Source organism: Agrilus planipennis, unplaced genomic scaffold (assembly GCF_000699045.2).
Source record: "Agrilus planipennis isolate EAB-ADULT unplaced genomic scaffold, Apla_2.0 scaffold25, whole genome shotgun sequence".
Lineage (NCBI taxonomy): Eukaryota > Metazoa > Arthropoda > Insecta > Coleoptera > Buprestidae > Agrilus > Agrilus planipennis.
Window position 1 is genome coordinate 941701 of NW_020439112.1, and position 15855 is coordinate 957555.

The 15855-nt window shown below is 31.4% G+C and overlaps 2 protein-coding genes across 2 annotated transcripts; both read right to left on the bottom strand.

The window, feature by feature from the left end:
• Window positions 1-56: 56 nt before the first annotated feature.
• Window positions 57-1352, bottom strand: LOC112905359 (pre-mRNA-splicing factor 38). Its single transcript, XM_025977584.1, has 2 exons — window positions 573-1352; window positions 57-523 (listed from the first exon to the last, which is right to left on the bottom strand). The coding sequence occupies exons 1-2, from the start codon at window positions 1038-1040 to the stop codon at window positions 131-133; spliced, it is 861 nt and encodes a 286-aa protein (XP_025833369.1). The 5' UTR covers window positions 1041-1352; the 3' UTR covers window positions 57-130.
• A 5733-nt stretch (window positions 1353-7085) lies between these two features.
• LOC108739793 (ADAMTS-like protein 4) lies at window positions 7086-15849 on the bottom strand. Its single transcript, XM_025977637.1, has 8 exons — window positions 15795-15849; window positions 15248-15417; window positions 13604-13874; window positions 13373-13546; window positions 12287-12504; window positions 11178-11557; window positions 10678-10970; window positions 7086-9687 (listed from the first exon to the last, which is right to left on the bottom strand). Exons 2-8 carry the CDS (start codon window positions 15290-15292, stop codon window positions 9566-9568), a joined length of 1503 nt encoding a protein of 500 aa, XP_025833422.1. The 5' UTR covers window positions 15293-15417; window positions 15795-15849; the 3' UTR covers window positions 7086-9565.
• Between the last annotated feature and the right edge of the window lie 6 nt (window positions 15850-15855).

A 15855-nucleotide genomic window follows, 5' to 3' on the forward strand; every position in this document is an offset into this window, starting at 1 on the left:
CTATTTTATTAAAAGTTAACATACGGCGAAAGGAAAATCAAAAACGTTATTTTGATGAAAAAATTTATAAAAATGAATAAAAGACGTACAGATGTAACATTATACAATAAATGAAATTAGCTTAAAAAAATCAATGATGTCTTTCTCTATCTCGATCTCTTTTTCTTTCATCATCCTTTTTTCTTTCTTTCCTATCCTTGTCTCTTTCCCTTTCCCTGTCCCTCTTTTCCTTATCTCTGTCTTTTTCTTTTCGATCTCTGTCTCTATCCCTATCCTTATGCTTTTCCCTATCTCTTTCACGATGTCTATCTCTAGATCTGCTCCTGCTTCTACTTCGTTCTCTTTTCTTTTCTCTGCGACTATCTTTTTTTTCTTTTTTTGTGGTTACTTCTTCCTTGATTGTTTCTTCTAATTCAATTTCTTCTTCAAGATCATCCTCAAGGGCAGAAACCTTAGTATCTATTTCATTGTTTTCTTCCAAGACATATCTTTTCTGAATTCGGGGCAGTATTACATCACAAACCTTCAAGTCAAATAATTAATTACCTTAATTTAAATTTAACAGGACTTACTCTTTCTTCAATTAGCAGTAGATCAATAAATTCATCCATATGAATGAGTTCAAATTGCCCTTGACGGTTTTGCATTCTTAGTTTCCTATTATCGTTATACAACGGTTCCAAATATTTGTAACAATCTAATGATGAGCCAGTAAGCCTCATATAATAAGCACCTAGAGCTCGAACATATTTAAATTCTTCATTTTTGATGAACTCCACAATAATGTCTTTCTCAGGTTGTATTTGAAGCATTTTCAAAGTCAAGCACAAAAATGGGGTTGGTTTAATATTTCCACCAAACACACCACCAATAAATCTTAATTCCATAGCTTTATCAACTAAAAGTTCGGCAGTAAGAGCAAAGCATTCTTCCTTCCAGTATTTAGAGTCGTAAATACGAGAACGAATTATTTTTTCAACTAAATACTGCGGATTCGTTCCATGAACGGATTTTGCATCTTTTACTGTTCGATTGGCCATTACTTATTCTAATTAACACATTCTTAACACAAACTTGTAACTTACTGACGTTAACACATATAGGTTATTTATTTCTAACCTTACTTTACTTTATCTAACCACTGTGTCTACGATCACACCCATACTCTTTAAAGTAAAATACGTTTACGTTTGAATGCGTATTAATTTTTAGAAGTAAACATAAACACCGTGATATGACGTCATCGGCCGATTTTAGCGGGAAATACGAATACCTTTATATACCGGGTGACTTATTCTGTGTAAGATTGAAAGGAACAATAATTAAAGAAAAAATGAAAACTGCATAAAACAAGAAGCTGATTGTTACTGAAGTTTTTAAGAGATACCGAGTTTATTTTTAGGAAGAGATTATCTACAATATATTAGATTAAAATTCAAATATGATAACGAGCAGAAGAGCCACTCTAATTGAATGATATATATTATCATCTTTTTAAATATAATAAGTATTATACTCCAATGTGATTTCGATGTAGTCAATTTAAAGTGAGTGGCGTTTACACGTATACGTGATTTTGAAATTCGTGCACAATACCATGAAACAATTAATAAAGCCCATCGTGGCATTCGCACTTTTTACATTTTTATGTGGAAATGTCGTAAAAGGTTTTCCTCCTAGAAAATCAAAACTTGCTTATAGCGATTGCGGTAAGTTTATTATTTATTAAGAAATGTAGTTAAATCAATATCAAGACGCTTTATTTCGACATCTTAAAGAAAAGATTAAAAATCGCAAGAGATTAGAAATTATTCAAGATGAAAGCTTTTCTAAGCTGTTTTTTGCAAATATAGCGCTTTTTATGGCTTGGAAGTTAATTAAAGGTATTATAAAAATGAAAGATGATTGACTTTTGCAAAACAATATCCTTTACGATGGAGAATGTTTTTTAATTACGGAAGATATTAATGACAAAATTCTTAAAAAATGTGGCTCACATTTCTGCCTATCAATATCATTTGTTTTGATAAAATGAATGGTACCGTTTAGATAGCATTTAACGTTTAATCTTTGATTTAAAAAAAAGGCATTAAATCCATAATTTCATTCTAGTGGATGCCTTTTTATGTTTATTTATAAAAATTGAAAAACGCTTTTTTTAAATTCTTCAGATGATGTAATAATGTTTGTTTAAATACCTATAATCCTTAAATTTGTGAAACATTCTTTGTCAATTTTTAATTAACTGAAGTTCCNATACATTTGTTTCAAATACTCTTTAATAAGTATTTCATGATTAATTTGTTATCGATTCTTAATTTTTTAATTTACTTTATATAACATGTAATTAATGTAATAATCTAATAATTATTTATTAATCAATTAGTAATGTATAATGAGAATGGAGTACTTATTAATATATTTCATAGAAACATTGTACAAGCGACATCTGAGAAAAAAGCGGTTTATTTTAAGTATAGTAACAATTAAAAACTTAAACAAACTACCTCCAATGAGTCAACCAATCAAAATACGTTACGTATTATTGCTTTGATATTTGGTTATTGAAGAAAAACTATGCAGAATGCTTTTTTCCATTGTATATAAGGTTTTTTCTTACATGCTTGCTACTGATCTATACAAGTAAGGCAAAAAGTTCACCGAATACAAATTACGCATTTCTTTGTCTGCATTTTTTCTTTACGAAAAGATGCGTGAAGGAATTGTGCGAATTTTTCTGTATGTTTTTTTCGTGTACTATAAAAAGGCTTAAGCGGGCATATATTTTCATTAATTTTTTGCGCGAAAAAGTTTTCTTGCAAACAAACATTTCGCGGGTATTAGTTCATGGGTAAATTCATGTTAAAGGTACTTGTTGAGAAAATTAAAACCCAAATCGCTCATCTGACACAACGGCCCCTTTAGGCTTTTTAAAAAAATTTGGAATAAATGCGAGACAATACCACAGTCGTTCGAAAATGTGTGGAAACAATATCATCACGATTACAATTTCAAATACAGAATAGATTAGATAGTGAACACATTTACCAAAACATAAATGCGATAAGCAGTAAATTTGAATCAAAATCATACTTATCTTACGATTAAAAAAAAAAATAATTACAATACTTGCAAATCTCGTTATTTATTATTTATTACACAAGGAATAAACGGCGAAAGGCAAAATATCGGACAAAAACGAAGTGTTATTGTGATATCTTAGTTCAATACCATCTTGATTAACTGATTTATTTTAAAAAAGCGGCACGCGTTTAAAATCAAAACGACGAATTTTCCGGAATAATAAAACAATATTGTAAACAGCTTAAACTAAAAGTACAGATAATAAAGTGATAGTAGCTAGACAAATGTAATTACTGTTTAAAGCATTTGTTATGTTTTAGGTGAAGACTAATGTTATTTATTACGAAAAATTTCAATTTTCGGAATTACTAATGATTGTTACATTTGCAAAAAAAAAAATTAAAATCAATATTACATGTCAGTTTAAGAACAATATTATATGTTAGTTAAGAACCTTTTCTACGTTTCTATCTTTTATTTTAAACTAGCCCGCATGGCATTTATATTATATTCTTCGGTGAACATTTTGCCTTACCTGTATATATAGTACCATTTAGAGACCGCTTGTAATAAGAAACACGTTGCAAAAATTGATCTCCACGAAACCCCACTTTATTTCAACAGATTAATACACACCTATATTTACCCTGAAGTTCCATTCTAAACATTGGTGAAAAAATTTTTGAAATTGGATTAGTAATTTCAGAGAATACACAGCTTTATGTCCACATTTCAAATTTTGGCTTTTTATAATATTAGTATAAATGTGAAAATATGGCAGAAGTTTATAAACTTTCTATCGGCAATCATTATTTTATTTTATTTTTTTGTTTTTCTTTTCAGGTAGTCAATACATTTTAGATTATGTCGAAATAGAGAACTGTACCACCTCCCCATGCCGCATAGCTTACAACAGAAGCTACAGGATGATTATACACCTCACGTCAAGTATGTTTTTTTTTTTGGTATTTCTAAATAACAATATTGCGTTGGAAAACGGGAGGCAGAGTATATTCAGTCATCAGAAGTGGGTTATTAACAAAATTGCACTATTAGTTAAGAACAAATTAAATGCAAACATTGGTCGACAAGATAAATAAAACAGAGTCAATAAATTTTTAACTCTTACGATGTAGCCGTAGTACTTATTACTTATTCGTAGTGAGTCTATTGTTTAGGTGTGGTTTTTTGTGTTACGTAATCTGATAACGTTTTTCTCGAAAATTTATCTACTCAAATTAGCGACAATTTTTTGGGTTTGATAACAACTTAGCGACAAATTATAGTACTCTTTAGAAATAAGGAAACTAACTGCTAGTCTAACACTATGTATACCTTCGAATGTTCAAATGTAAAATGAATGATTATTTTGTACTTGTTATGAGAGTATTTTGATTTTAATTCTTTACCTTTTTTTACGTAGCACGTGACACTGCCAGTTTTACCCAAAGTGCATTCGTTAAACTGTTTGGGGTAATTAATGAGCCGGTTGATGTGAACCCGGCCCAACCCTGTTCGGCAATACCGTGCCCATTAGCCAAACATTCCAATCAAGATTTTCAAGTCATTATCAATGTAACATCTCAATCAATACCGATTCCAGTAAGTCACATTTAGATGATATTACTTTTATCAAACAATATGCTATTATTCTGCACTTTAATTTCTTTCTGTTAGAAAGAATAATCAATAAGAAAGATGATTACTTTACAGTTATGCTTTTTAGCAAATACAAACACCAACTTTTTCGTTTTCTACGCGACACTTTTATATTATGATCAACTATTTTTGAAACATACTTCGCTAGTTCAACTTAAAAGTGTAAAAATTGAAAACATTTAATCGTTGGTAAATCTGTATTGTTATTGTAGGTACTTCTTTAGGAGATCATATACAAATAGTTTTAGAACTGGACAACTATGACTAGCAGCATTGTGACAATCACATAATTATTTAAACAACTTATTACTTTTAGCTGCTAACGTTTCGAAATTTTATATACAAGCTCATTCAACAATTTGCCATCAAAAAGTGTTTTAATGTTGAATATGTAAATATAATTCTAATATTTCACTGGTCATTTAAATAATAGTTTGAAATAAGCATGAAAAGTAATAGATACTGCTTTTTTTGTTTTTTGTTGATCATTCAATGTGAGCATGATCACGATCGCACTTTATACCAACTTATTGTTAGGTAATCCATCTTACATATCAATTTTCAGAAAAGAAAGAACACTTGATATTTTGTTTAGATAAAACGGTATACAATTAAGCTAACTTTTTGATTAATTCAGAGATGCAATGTTGTCGTTAATCTAGAAGATTTAAAAATATTTTTAAATGTAAACTTATATCGTCGGTACTAAGTGTACTAGGTATCTATATCAAAATAACTGTACAAGTTTACTGCAACCGAATTTTTAAATGGATTTAAGTGAACACATTTGATAGGTGAAAGTATTCAATTTAAAAGAACCGAAATGCTTTAAAATTAATTTTTTTTTTCAAATTTTCTTTTAAAAATAGAATAAAACATTTATTAAAAAAAAGTGACCGAATTCAGGCAGGATTTGAACAATATAATGAAGGTAGCACAGCATTATAATCTATAATTATATAAAGGAGAGCCAAATATTTTAAGAATTGTTTCAAAGTTTAAACGATATCAATTAATCAATATCCATTAAAAAATCCACTTTAATGAAAACTGGACTTTTAGGCTAAACCCAAAAGTTCAATAAATGTGTACAATGATTTGTTTATTTTAGCGATGATATAGGTATATAAAAATGTTTAAAAATTTCTACGAGCGATAAAGTATTTTCACTTATTCCATTTAGCTTCTGTAAATAAAAATATTTCATTTCTAGCATGTACTTTCAAACTTTGACACTTATTATCACCTACACTTTACACGATCATGATTACGTATTAAATGTATTGTTCACCTTCACGTTTTTATTTATGTTTTGTTATAAATTTGTTTTAAAACAGTTACTTGTTTTTTGAAATAATGCAGAAGGGGTGAATTGAAAATATTAAACGAAAATGATGATAATATACGATTACTCCTTTGTAACTCCTATGACTATACTTTTGAATATTTATATAGGGCAAGTTAGTAATTTGTTTTAATAAATTTTGCTTCCTTATTTCAGACATCCAGTGAATTAACTTGGACTATAAGTGACAATGACGATCAAACTGTGATTTGCATGAAAACGTCAATTTACTTAATTGTGGAATAAAGTTTTTATAATCATTTAAGTGAGATGTAGGTTTGTAAAAACCAAAGATATTCATTGTGTTATGATTAATATACTATTATATGTTTTAAGAAGTGATATTTGGATGTACTTAATTTATTGCTATTTTTTATTTTTGATAAAATAAATTGTCAAAAAACGGTGAACTGGTATGCTACTCCATAACAAAGATGTCTTTCCTTTTGTCAATAAATAATATAAAAATAATGAAATGAATATATGTACCTTAGTGGTACCTTAGCATGACAAACGATGCATTTACTCACTGTAACCTGGGTTAAGACATCAACCAACTCACATTATTAAAATCAATATTAAAATCTATTGGGACACAACATATTCTGATTCCTGAATCAGCAATCTCAATTACTCATCAAATTATTTCTTTTCTACATTTAAAATTACAAGTGTGAGTAAAAATGTTATATTTTGTAGGAATATACATCATTTACTAAAGTAAAATGAATTCCAAATATGTATTTTCCTTTCTAATACGGTACTTTTACTCACGGTGAAACATTTAATCTTAAATACCTTGAAGTTTTCTCTTGGAGATATAACATCAGATGAGCTATTCTGCTTTTGCATTTGGTATAGAAATTGTAGGGAGCATCTGTAGAAACTGAATTTTCCATTTTCCGACACTTGCACTTCAAAATTCATCATTTTTCACTATTTAAGACACTTAAAGGAAGTCAATGAACTTTAATAGGTTATGTTCACTTTCAATTGGTGACTTTATTAATCTATATTTTTCCCTTCAATAATTAACATCATATATAGCAATTAGCACAATCTTAAAAATAATAATTACTTTTAGATGTTTATCTTTATGATTATCAAGATATCACCGGAATATCGAACCACAATTAAAGGAAGGTCACTGACACACCACTCGCGTTCATAGGTCGCGTTACTACAATAAAAGATGTTAAACAGTGACGTCAAAAATTAAATACTGTCCCTTGACCATTGGTTAGCGGTATGTTAGTCAGCTAACAAGTATGCACACATGTAAAGTTAGTTGTCTAATTTGAATATTTTTATTAGATTACTCAGGGATTATAATATTGCTTTTTTCCTCTTTGCACACGAAAACAGTCTATCAATATGCAAAAAACGGAAGTTCAATGTTTTAATTCATTATACAAATTGAATACTATGTAATATATTATCTTATCGGCGTCTTTTTTTAATTACCACACTTCAAACATGGGAACTGAACAATTTAAAGGCAAGGCAAATATTTGTTGAGATAGCGATCAGTCTGGCTCCCTTGAGTTAATTAAAAAAACTTAATTGTTCAATCAAACACCATAATTAATAACTGAATAACTCCGTTATCAATATACATTAAAAAGGTATCACACGTGTGTATATACATATTTACCTTTTTCATATTGAATTATTTATTTACAATGAAACATTTCTTATCAATAAATTGATGAAAGGTGACAGCAGTTATATCATTTGATTATAAAAATTAATTATTAGATGAATCTTATAAAAAATAGTGTTTGGAAACACCCTTTTGGATAACATATAAAAGATTTAATGGACATCAAAAATTAAAATAACCCAAATTTTAAAATCATTCTAATCAGTTCTTACACATATTTAATAAAAGAATAAAAAAAAAGATCATTTGGTCTTACCTTTAGATGTCCAATAATATCAAGAATCTGTATTAAGGTTTAGTAAAAAAATTAAATAATTGTTTTTCTTATATTTATTACTACTACGAATGTTAATGGTTTGAATGGCAGTGCTAAGCGAAATATATTGTAATAACAAAAATAATTTTATCATGACTAATAATACGAAATGGCAGTACTAACGCAACTGGCCCAAAAAAGCAATTCTCAAATTCTCTACATTATGTACTTACATGGCCTTGAAATAATATATTACGTTAGAATAAAATAAAATTTTAAATTTCATTGGTTCACGATTTTGTCTTAAAACAGTTTCAAGAAAAGTTTTTTATGAAAAAAAGAACTAACAAAAGTATGCGTAACACATATACTTAAGTTTAGATAACAGTCACGTCTGTATGATAAGTTTAAGAACTTCAGCATTCATTCAATCGAATTCTTATTACGAAAATCATCAAACTACGATTATTACGAATACGTATGCTTTTATTGCAATCACAGGTAACTAATAAAAGAAAAATAGAACAATTTTCTACAAAAAAGTATTAATTAATCTATAAATGTGTAAATAGTTGAACTGAAAAATGTAGAGATAAAAGGCTTTCACGGCCGGCGTTATCTGAAGTGGACTTAGTATTCAGGCTTTATGACCTTGACCCAGGATAAGTATGATCATCTCATCTCACGTTTTAGGACTCATTGAAGGAGGAGAACTTATCCTGGACACCTTTGGCAAGTCCACTCATATGAGTCAATTATCCGACGTTTTGTCAGCTGCTGATATTGGCATCTTCAGGGACTGAGTCAGTATCAGCACAACTACACCCTTGTTGATGCTGACTACAGCAGCTGGCGAAACGTTGGTTAAACGACTTATAGGTGGATTCGAATCCTGGGATATGACCATTAAGCCCGAATATCGTGTCCTTTTTAAATGTACAAATAGATTAACAATTAGCACGGTGCTAATTTTACTATTATTAAATACGATCGATAGCGAATATTACAAACGTTTGTTAGTTTTGGCAATATGAGAGACTTTGGAGACATTTTTTTTTTGTCGTCACATCGTCTACTAAACATTCATTTTTAATAGCTTAATATTGCAATTAACATTAATAAAAAAAAAAAAATAATGATCGGTGTTAAAACTTAGTGTGTTTGTGGTGGTGATCTAAATACGTATAAGATATTTCACATAAAGTAGAATATTAATAAAAATAAATCAGTCCTCGACTACTACGTATGTACGCAAATAAATAAAGTCCTTCAACCCCCGAAGGCATTATGCTCATGTTCAAATACATATGTAGGTACGAATTAATTTCACTCAGTCGAATAAGTAATGAATACAACGAAAAAAAAAAAAAGACTAAAAAAGTAGAAGTTGTAGGTACGTACATTTTGAATATGTTCAAAAGAAAAGTCCATAAAACGAGCACTTCTTCTAATACTGGCGAATAATAATATCATATCAAATCTGCAATGTTTTGGCATTCCAAAAAAGATCAGTGCATGCCCCGGGTCTTTCCCTGGATGAACTACTTCTTAATGATCATCACAGACCGTCTTGTTTGAATTTTTTGCATGATCTACAGCAATTATTGATGTAATAAGGATATTGACACAATCTAGCCTGCATAGCTGCTGTACAGATCTGTAACTTATCCACACAGGAATCTAAAAAATAAAAATAAAACCAAATATAAATTACCTCAAATTAATGAGGGGAAAAATTTGTTGCTGCTGTCACACCCTAGCCGGGAATCGAACCTGGGACCTTTGGCTTTACGAATCAATGCTCTAACTACCAAAGGTACCGGGTTCGATTCCCGGCAAGGGTGTGACAGCAGCAACAAATTTTTTCCTCATTAATTTGAGGTAGTTTATAGTGGGAGAAAATTAAAGTGAATTTTCACATTGATATTTGATATTAACCCCTGATAAATGTCAAAGTTTCATATTTAAAATTAAATAGTTTTCTTTCTACTATAGTTGAGTCGAAAAATGAAAAAACGATACAGAGAATTCAAAAACTTTCAAAAATGATTAAGCTTTATTGCGTGGTATTTTTTTTTTATACCAAAAATCCTAACGATTTTAATATACAGTAATTTTTCAGGAAATGCGAGCTTGGAAATTATCATGCTTGTCGAGAATTTTTTTGAAATTTGAAAATGCTTTCTCCGAACCATTATCGCGAATCACATTGATTGATAAAATACCCAAGACTTATCGGTAGTGACTTTATTGTGACTTATATTTTGTCAACACATAATATGAAAAAAAAAATTATGTCAAAAAGATACTGAGAAAAGTATCTTATACTTAAATGGGCAATGAACTATTTTTTTTTTATAAAAATCCTTTTTAAATGATCATTTTTTATGTCTGCGTCTGATAAGTTTTTACCATTTCTACAAAATAAATGTACAAAGTAGGTACTTAGCAATGTCTGACCTCGAAAATAATTTTCCGAAACCAAAAATTTTATCTTAATTTAAAAAATTACCCTTTTTTATATCTGCCACTGTTAATTTTTTACCATTTCTACAAAATAAATGTATAAAGTAAATGTATAAAGTAGGTAATTTTCCGAAACCAAAAAAGCGTGTAGCCCACCCCTCCCCACCTGCCCATCCGGAAATAGAAATAAATATTTTAACTTACTGTCAACAGGTTCATCCTGAGGGAGTATATGAATACTGGGGTCTTCTGAAGTCTTGCAAGTGCAAGGCTTCTTAACAGGAGGCATTTCATCCACTTTGCAGGTGGTGGCATGTCGTCCTTGATTGTCCAGGCATCGCACGTCCCTCCTGTGGACGCCATTGGAACAGCCACCCTCACAAACTCCCCAATCAGAACTAAACCACTTGGGACTGCACGTTCCGTAGCAAGCCTGTTCTTCGTAAGGCTTTTCCGACTGATTGCAAGTTATGTCGTTGGTCACATGGGGTTGTCCTCTAAAGGAAAGGAAGAAACAGGGTTAAAAGGGTAGCCTTTTCTTTTTTGGGTATTTTTGAATTCAAATTGAAGCACTTCATTGAAAATTAATTTATAAAATACATGTTCTTGGATTTTGGAAGAAACGCCCACTTTTCATATTTAAGTCGTTCATAGGAAGGGTAGAAGAATAAGGTTTTTCAATATATTCTTCACGTTTTACTTACCTTATCTTTATGATGCAATGTACATCCCTTCTTTGCCGGGCTGGACCGTTACAGGAGTCGGAACAAGGTCCCCAGGGACCAGTGAACCATTGACCGTTGCATAGTTTGTAGGTAGAACAGGCTCGGGTTTCTTCGGGTTTTAAATCGTTTTCGCAAGACGTTTGGAAACAAAAACTTTGTCGCGTTTGTGTGCCGGTTCCACAGAGGGTTGAACACTCGCTCCATTCTGAAGTGAGCCAGGATGAGCGGGTATTTGAATCGGGGGGACATGGGCTTGTTTGGCAACGCTCGACATGCGGGGGTCTGTGTTCGGGGTTGCAACGACCGCTTGGGCACGTTACCGCCCTCGTTTTGTGACCAGATCCACAGGTGGCCGAACACTAGAAGTACAAGATCGATTGTGGACACGCGGTAACAATAATTTAATCGACGATTGGTAATAAACATGATTTAGATCAATTTTAAAAAAGAATAGTTTGATGTTGCAGTAGACGTATGTTCTTAATTGGAGTATTTCTAAGACTGTGGAAATAGGGAGATAAGTTTTCTTCAGCAATAAATAATAAAAAGTAAAAAATCCAAAGGGTTTAAAATGTAAATTTTTAAAATAGGGTAAAATATTCGAGTGTTCTAATTTTTTATAGAAAACAGTGTACAGTACTTTTCCGGGTTCGAAACATCACCTAAATATGCGACATCCTATACATATACAGGGTGTTCCACTTCAGGCGGGTTCGTTCATAACCTTATTATACATTTAATAAAAAAAATGTTTTAATGAAAGTGATCCTCAAAAACTAGTAGAGATAGGTGTAGGGAATTGTTAACAAAGTCGACCTAAAATTAAACAAAGATACCAAAAATGTAAAAATATATACGGTGTTCCATTTAAAATAACGAAGTTAGGTAGCGTCCAGAAGAAATGGAACACCCTGTAGACTGAAAATATTTTCTATTTATGCACCATATCATTCCGGACCACTTTTATAAAAACGTTTTTTTTTATTAAACATATACGTGGAACACACTGTATTTATGCGTATGTATATGCATTTTGAAGAAATATTCATCATACTACGAAACGTTGATATCATAGTTGATCGACTTACTTGAGACCATATCCCAACTGCCCACTCCTGCAAATCATTTCCAAGTCTTGGAGAAATATTGGGTTGAAGCTCATTATCGAATGTATCGGAACAAGGCGGCAGGGTGCACTGTTTGGTTTCCGAAAGGGGCTTAGGCTGTGGACACCCTACTTCATTAACTATCGTGCTCTTTCCAGGTGCTATTTCTTGTTCACATCTGTGAATCAGTTGCTGAATTCCTAGGGGTTATTATCTTGTTATTTTATCCATCGTAAGTCCATTAGTTTTAACTAATTGTAAAGTGAAATTCGCTTATAATGACTCCGCATATAATGACACTTTCGTTGTCACACAAATACTTCAAGTTATTGAGAATGTTTCTGGTTAAAGTGTACTTATGTACAATCGCTTATAGCGACGTATTGTTGCATAAAATCAATCTGGCTATTATGACAACAGTCAGTTGTTCAAAGGCGATAATTATAGGGGTAAGAAAGTTTAAAAAATGGGAAATAATGCATGATTACTGACTGTATAAAAAAATCGGTTGTCTGTAAAGTCGGTTTACTGACGATAGTTAAACGTGACAACGTCATAAGAAAATACTGATGGAATGGTTTCATTTTTCAAAAGAAAATTTTAATTTTATTTGTTTGATAGATATTTTGTATGGATATAGAGAAAAGGAGCTGTCCACGCGGACGCCTCGCTCACTCAAGTAGGAGAGAGACAGATGTCGAACGCTGCCGAACGCGGAGGTTGATTGTGCCTCTTTGTCGCTCGTTCCGCGCTCTCGCTTGCACTTCAAGCCTTAAATGGAACGCCTCAGAGCGAGGTAACGACGCATGAGTCATGTTTTTTCGTGCGTGCAGCCGGCTCCATCGAATTATAAGACGTTGTCACGTCAAAAACAATTTGTTTATAACACTGCTCTAATTGTTATACGTGGATGATCCCATGGTGAATACCGTGAATAGGAAAAGGAGGTATTGAAGACATAAGGATAATTAGAACCAGAAACAGGAGTTCCAAACGAGAAATTGAAATACATTCAAACTTGACGTTTTATATTCATTATAAGCGGACCTCACTGTTTTCCGACTTTACCCTGTCCGCAGGATCCTGTGCACGTGGCCCAGGAACTTTTCCACTGGGGTGGGCAAGAATGAATGTTGCATCTGACCTGTTGAATCGCGGGTTTTTCCAAACCTGAACACCGTCTTTCTGATACAGCCATTTGGTTGTGTTCTCTCATACAAATAAACGTTGAGGTTTGAACACCTGGGAGGGAAATGTTACGTTTTGAATTCATTTTTTTGAAAATTGATTAATTTTTACCTCCACCACACGATTTGGTGCAGGGGGAAAATCCCGCGTGTTTCCATATGAATCTTCTACGGGCTCGGCGCCTATGAGGAGCAGAAATCTTTGGTTCGTCCTTTTGAGTGTTAGAATTTAGGGGGATGTTTAATCGTCGCGGTTCTAAATTACTCGGTTCCACCACAGGAGATTGCTTTACTAACGGGGGTGCAATTTGAGGAATTTCGTTCGAAGTTATCGGAAGAGAATAGTCGTATTTTACACCCTCGTTAATTTGTTGAACAACAATCTAGTAAATAAAGTAAATTTCATTTTATTTTTCTTCTTCTTAATTTTTATTGATTAATTATTTAATATAAAAATAATTTAGTAAAATTAGCACTTTGTAGATTGCAACTTTTGTGAAATATACTTAATGAAGTAAAAACACTATTGGAAATTAGGAAAAAGGGGGATTTATAGAATTAAGTGCAATTCTTGCTATGCCCTCTACATTGGGCAGAGTGAGAGTTCTATAAACACAAGAATACAAGAACATATTTGTAGTATTAGTAATAAAGATAAAAAGACTGGCTTCTCGGATCATTGTAGGTACTTCGTTAACCACAATTTAAGGGAAGAAAATGTAGTAATCTTACATAGCAATATTAATAAAAGTCAAAAGCCTTCTTTTCTAGAAAACTAGAAATAAAAAAAATGGACAGGCAGACACACGAGTGATCCTACAAGGGTTCCGTGTTACTCTCGGACATACTATTATCTATTTTCATAAATAACTTTTAAACTATTTATTTTAAAATTATAAAAAAAAATATAATTGAGACTCTTTATTTTATATGTCACAGGGTACAGTTTTTTTTTAATTTGCCTATTGACCCCCAAAAAGCTGTCTTTGTTTTAGTGCTTGAGTATATAATTTACTCTCTTCCTTTGAAAATGGTCGCGTGACCGAAACTTTTTAGAATGGTTTCAAATAAAACTTTGGTGAAACTTCCAATAGAGTTTTATGTTGAATTAGTTATATTATTTTATAATTTGCTTACGTAGGTATGTTGTAAATTGGTCGAAAGTTAGGATAAATCGAAACTAACTTTGAAAAGCCAAGATTGTACATATATAAAAAAACAACGGTCTATTTCTTTTAAATTTTCTGAATCAATAAGCCAACAAAATACACGATCTTTGTTGTTTTACCAGAGAGTAAACGTTGCTTAGTTGTTTTAAACCCTGATTTTATGATAAAGGAATCACGTTTTCGTAGTAATGTATTCATAAATTTCAATTATGGTCACGATGCAATGTCTAGTGTGTACCACTGCAGTGGCAGGATAAGTTTGATTTAATAAACCACAAAATCCAAGTGCAACTTTAAAATTTATGTTCCCTTGGAGATTTATCTACTGTATCGATTTCTAGTTACCAAGAGAAGAATACATCTATTTTGAATGGGTTTATACCACTTTGTGATAAGCAATATTTTTCTGACTTTACGATAACACACAAAATACAACAATGCTTCAATTCAAAGCATTTCTAATTCAATAAAATCTAATACCAAATGTATATAAATTAAATGCCTGGTTTTTGTTATTTCCGAAACTATTTTGGAATATTTAGTTTCAAAACATTATAAGACATAATTTTCTATAAATAATGACTTACCATTATTGCCACCGGCGTATTAAGGGGTCCAGGTGCTGTTATCATTTCAGTCGAAGTAGTATCTTGTTTTTTGTACGTAAACCTTGTACCGGCTGCCTCAACACTGTGATGGTTGTGGCTGAATTTCCAATCCCCATTAATGATATACGAATCGTTTGCATATTTTATAGCTTTAACAAATGGTTAAAGATAAGGATTTTCCATCAATGCGAAACGAGACAGGATTAAATAGATTATAACTCGAAAACAAAAAACGATAGCAAGTTTTTGAAAATACGTACGTTTGTCTCAAAAAAAAGATCGAGAAGCCGCCATTATTTTTTTTTGTATCCTTTATAGTTACAAACGCCGAAATTATCCCATCCTGTACATTATATTGAGAATTTCAAATATCGCAAAAACTTAGGATTCCGATTATATGACGAGCTCATTTTATAGTCGTCTTTACAAAGTTTTAGGGCTTAATTAATTAAATGATTCCAATATACTAATTTATTTATTATTTGCGTAAAATTAAAAATTTAAAAATTATATATTTTATAATTACCGAGATGGTTTTTCGTATGTCTGATTTGCCGAACAAAAATTTTACATGCACCCACGGGAAT

Bases quoted from the DNA above. Each gene is read 5' to 3' on its own strand.
- LOC108739793 (XM_025977637.1), bottom strand. From the start codon at position 15,292: ATGATAACAGCACCTGGACCCCTTAATACGCCGGTGGCAATAATG. The intron at 13,875-15,247 runs GTAAGTCATTAT...TTTATTTACTAG, and splicing joins ATACGCCGGTGGCAATAATG to ATTGTTGTTCAACAAATTAA. The intron at 12,505-13,372 runs GTAAAGTCGGAA...AATAACCCCTAG, and splicing joins CACAGGATCCTGCGGACAGG to GAATTCAGCAACTGATTCAC.
- LOC112905359 (XM_025977584.1), bottom strand. From the start codon at position 1,040: ATGGCCAATCGAACAGTAAAAGATGCAAAATCCGTTCATGGAACGAAT. The intron at 524-572 runs GTAAGTCCTGTT...TTTGACTTGAAG, and splicing joins TACTGCTAATTGAAGAAAGA to GTTTGTGATGTAATACTGCC.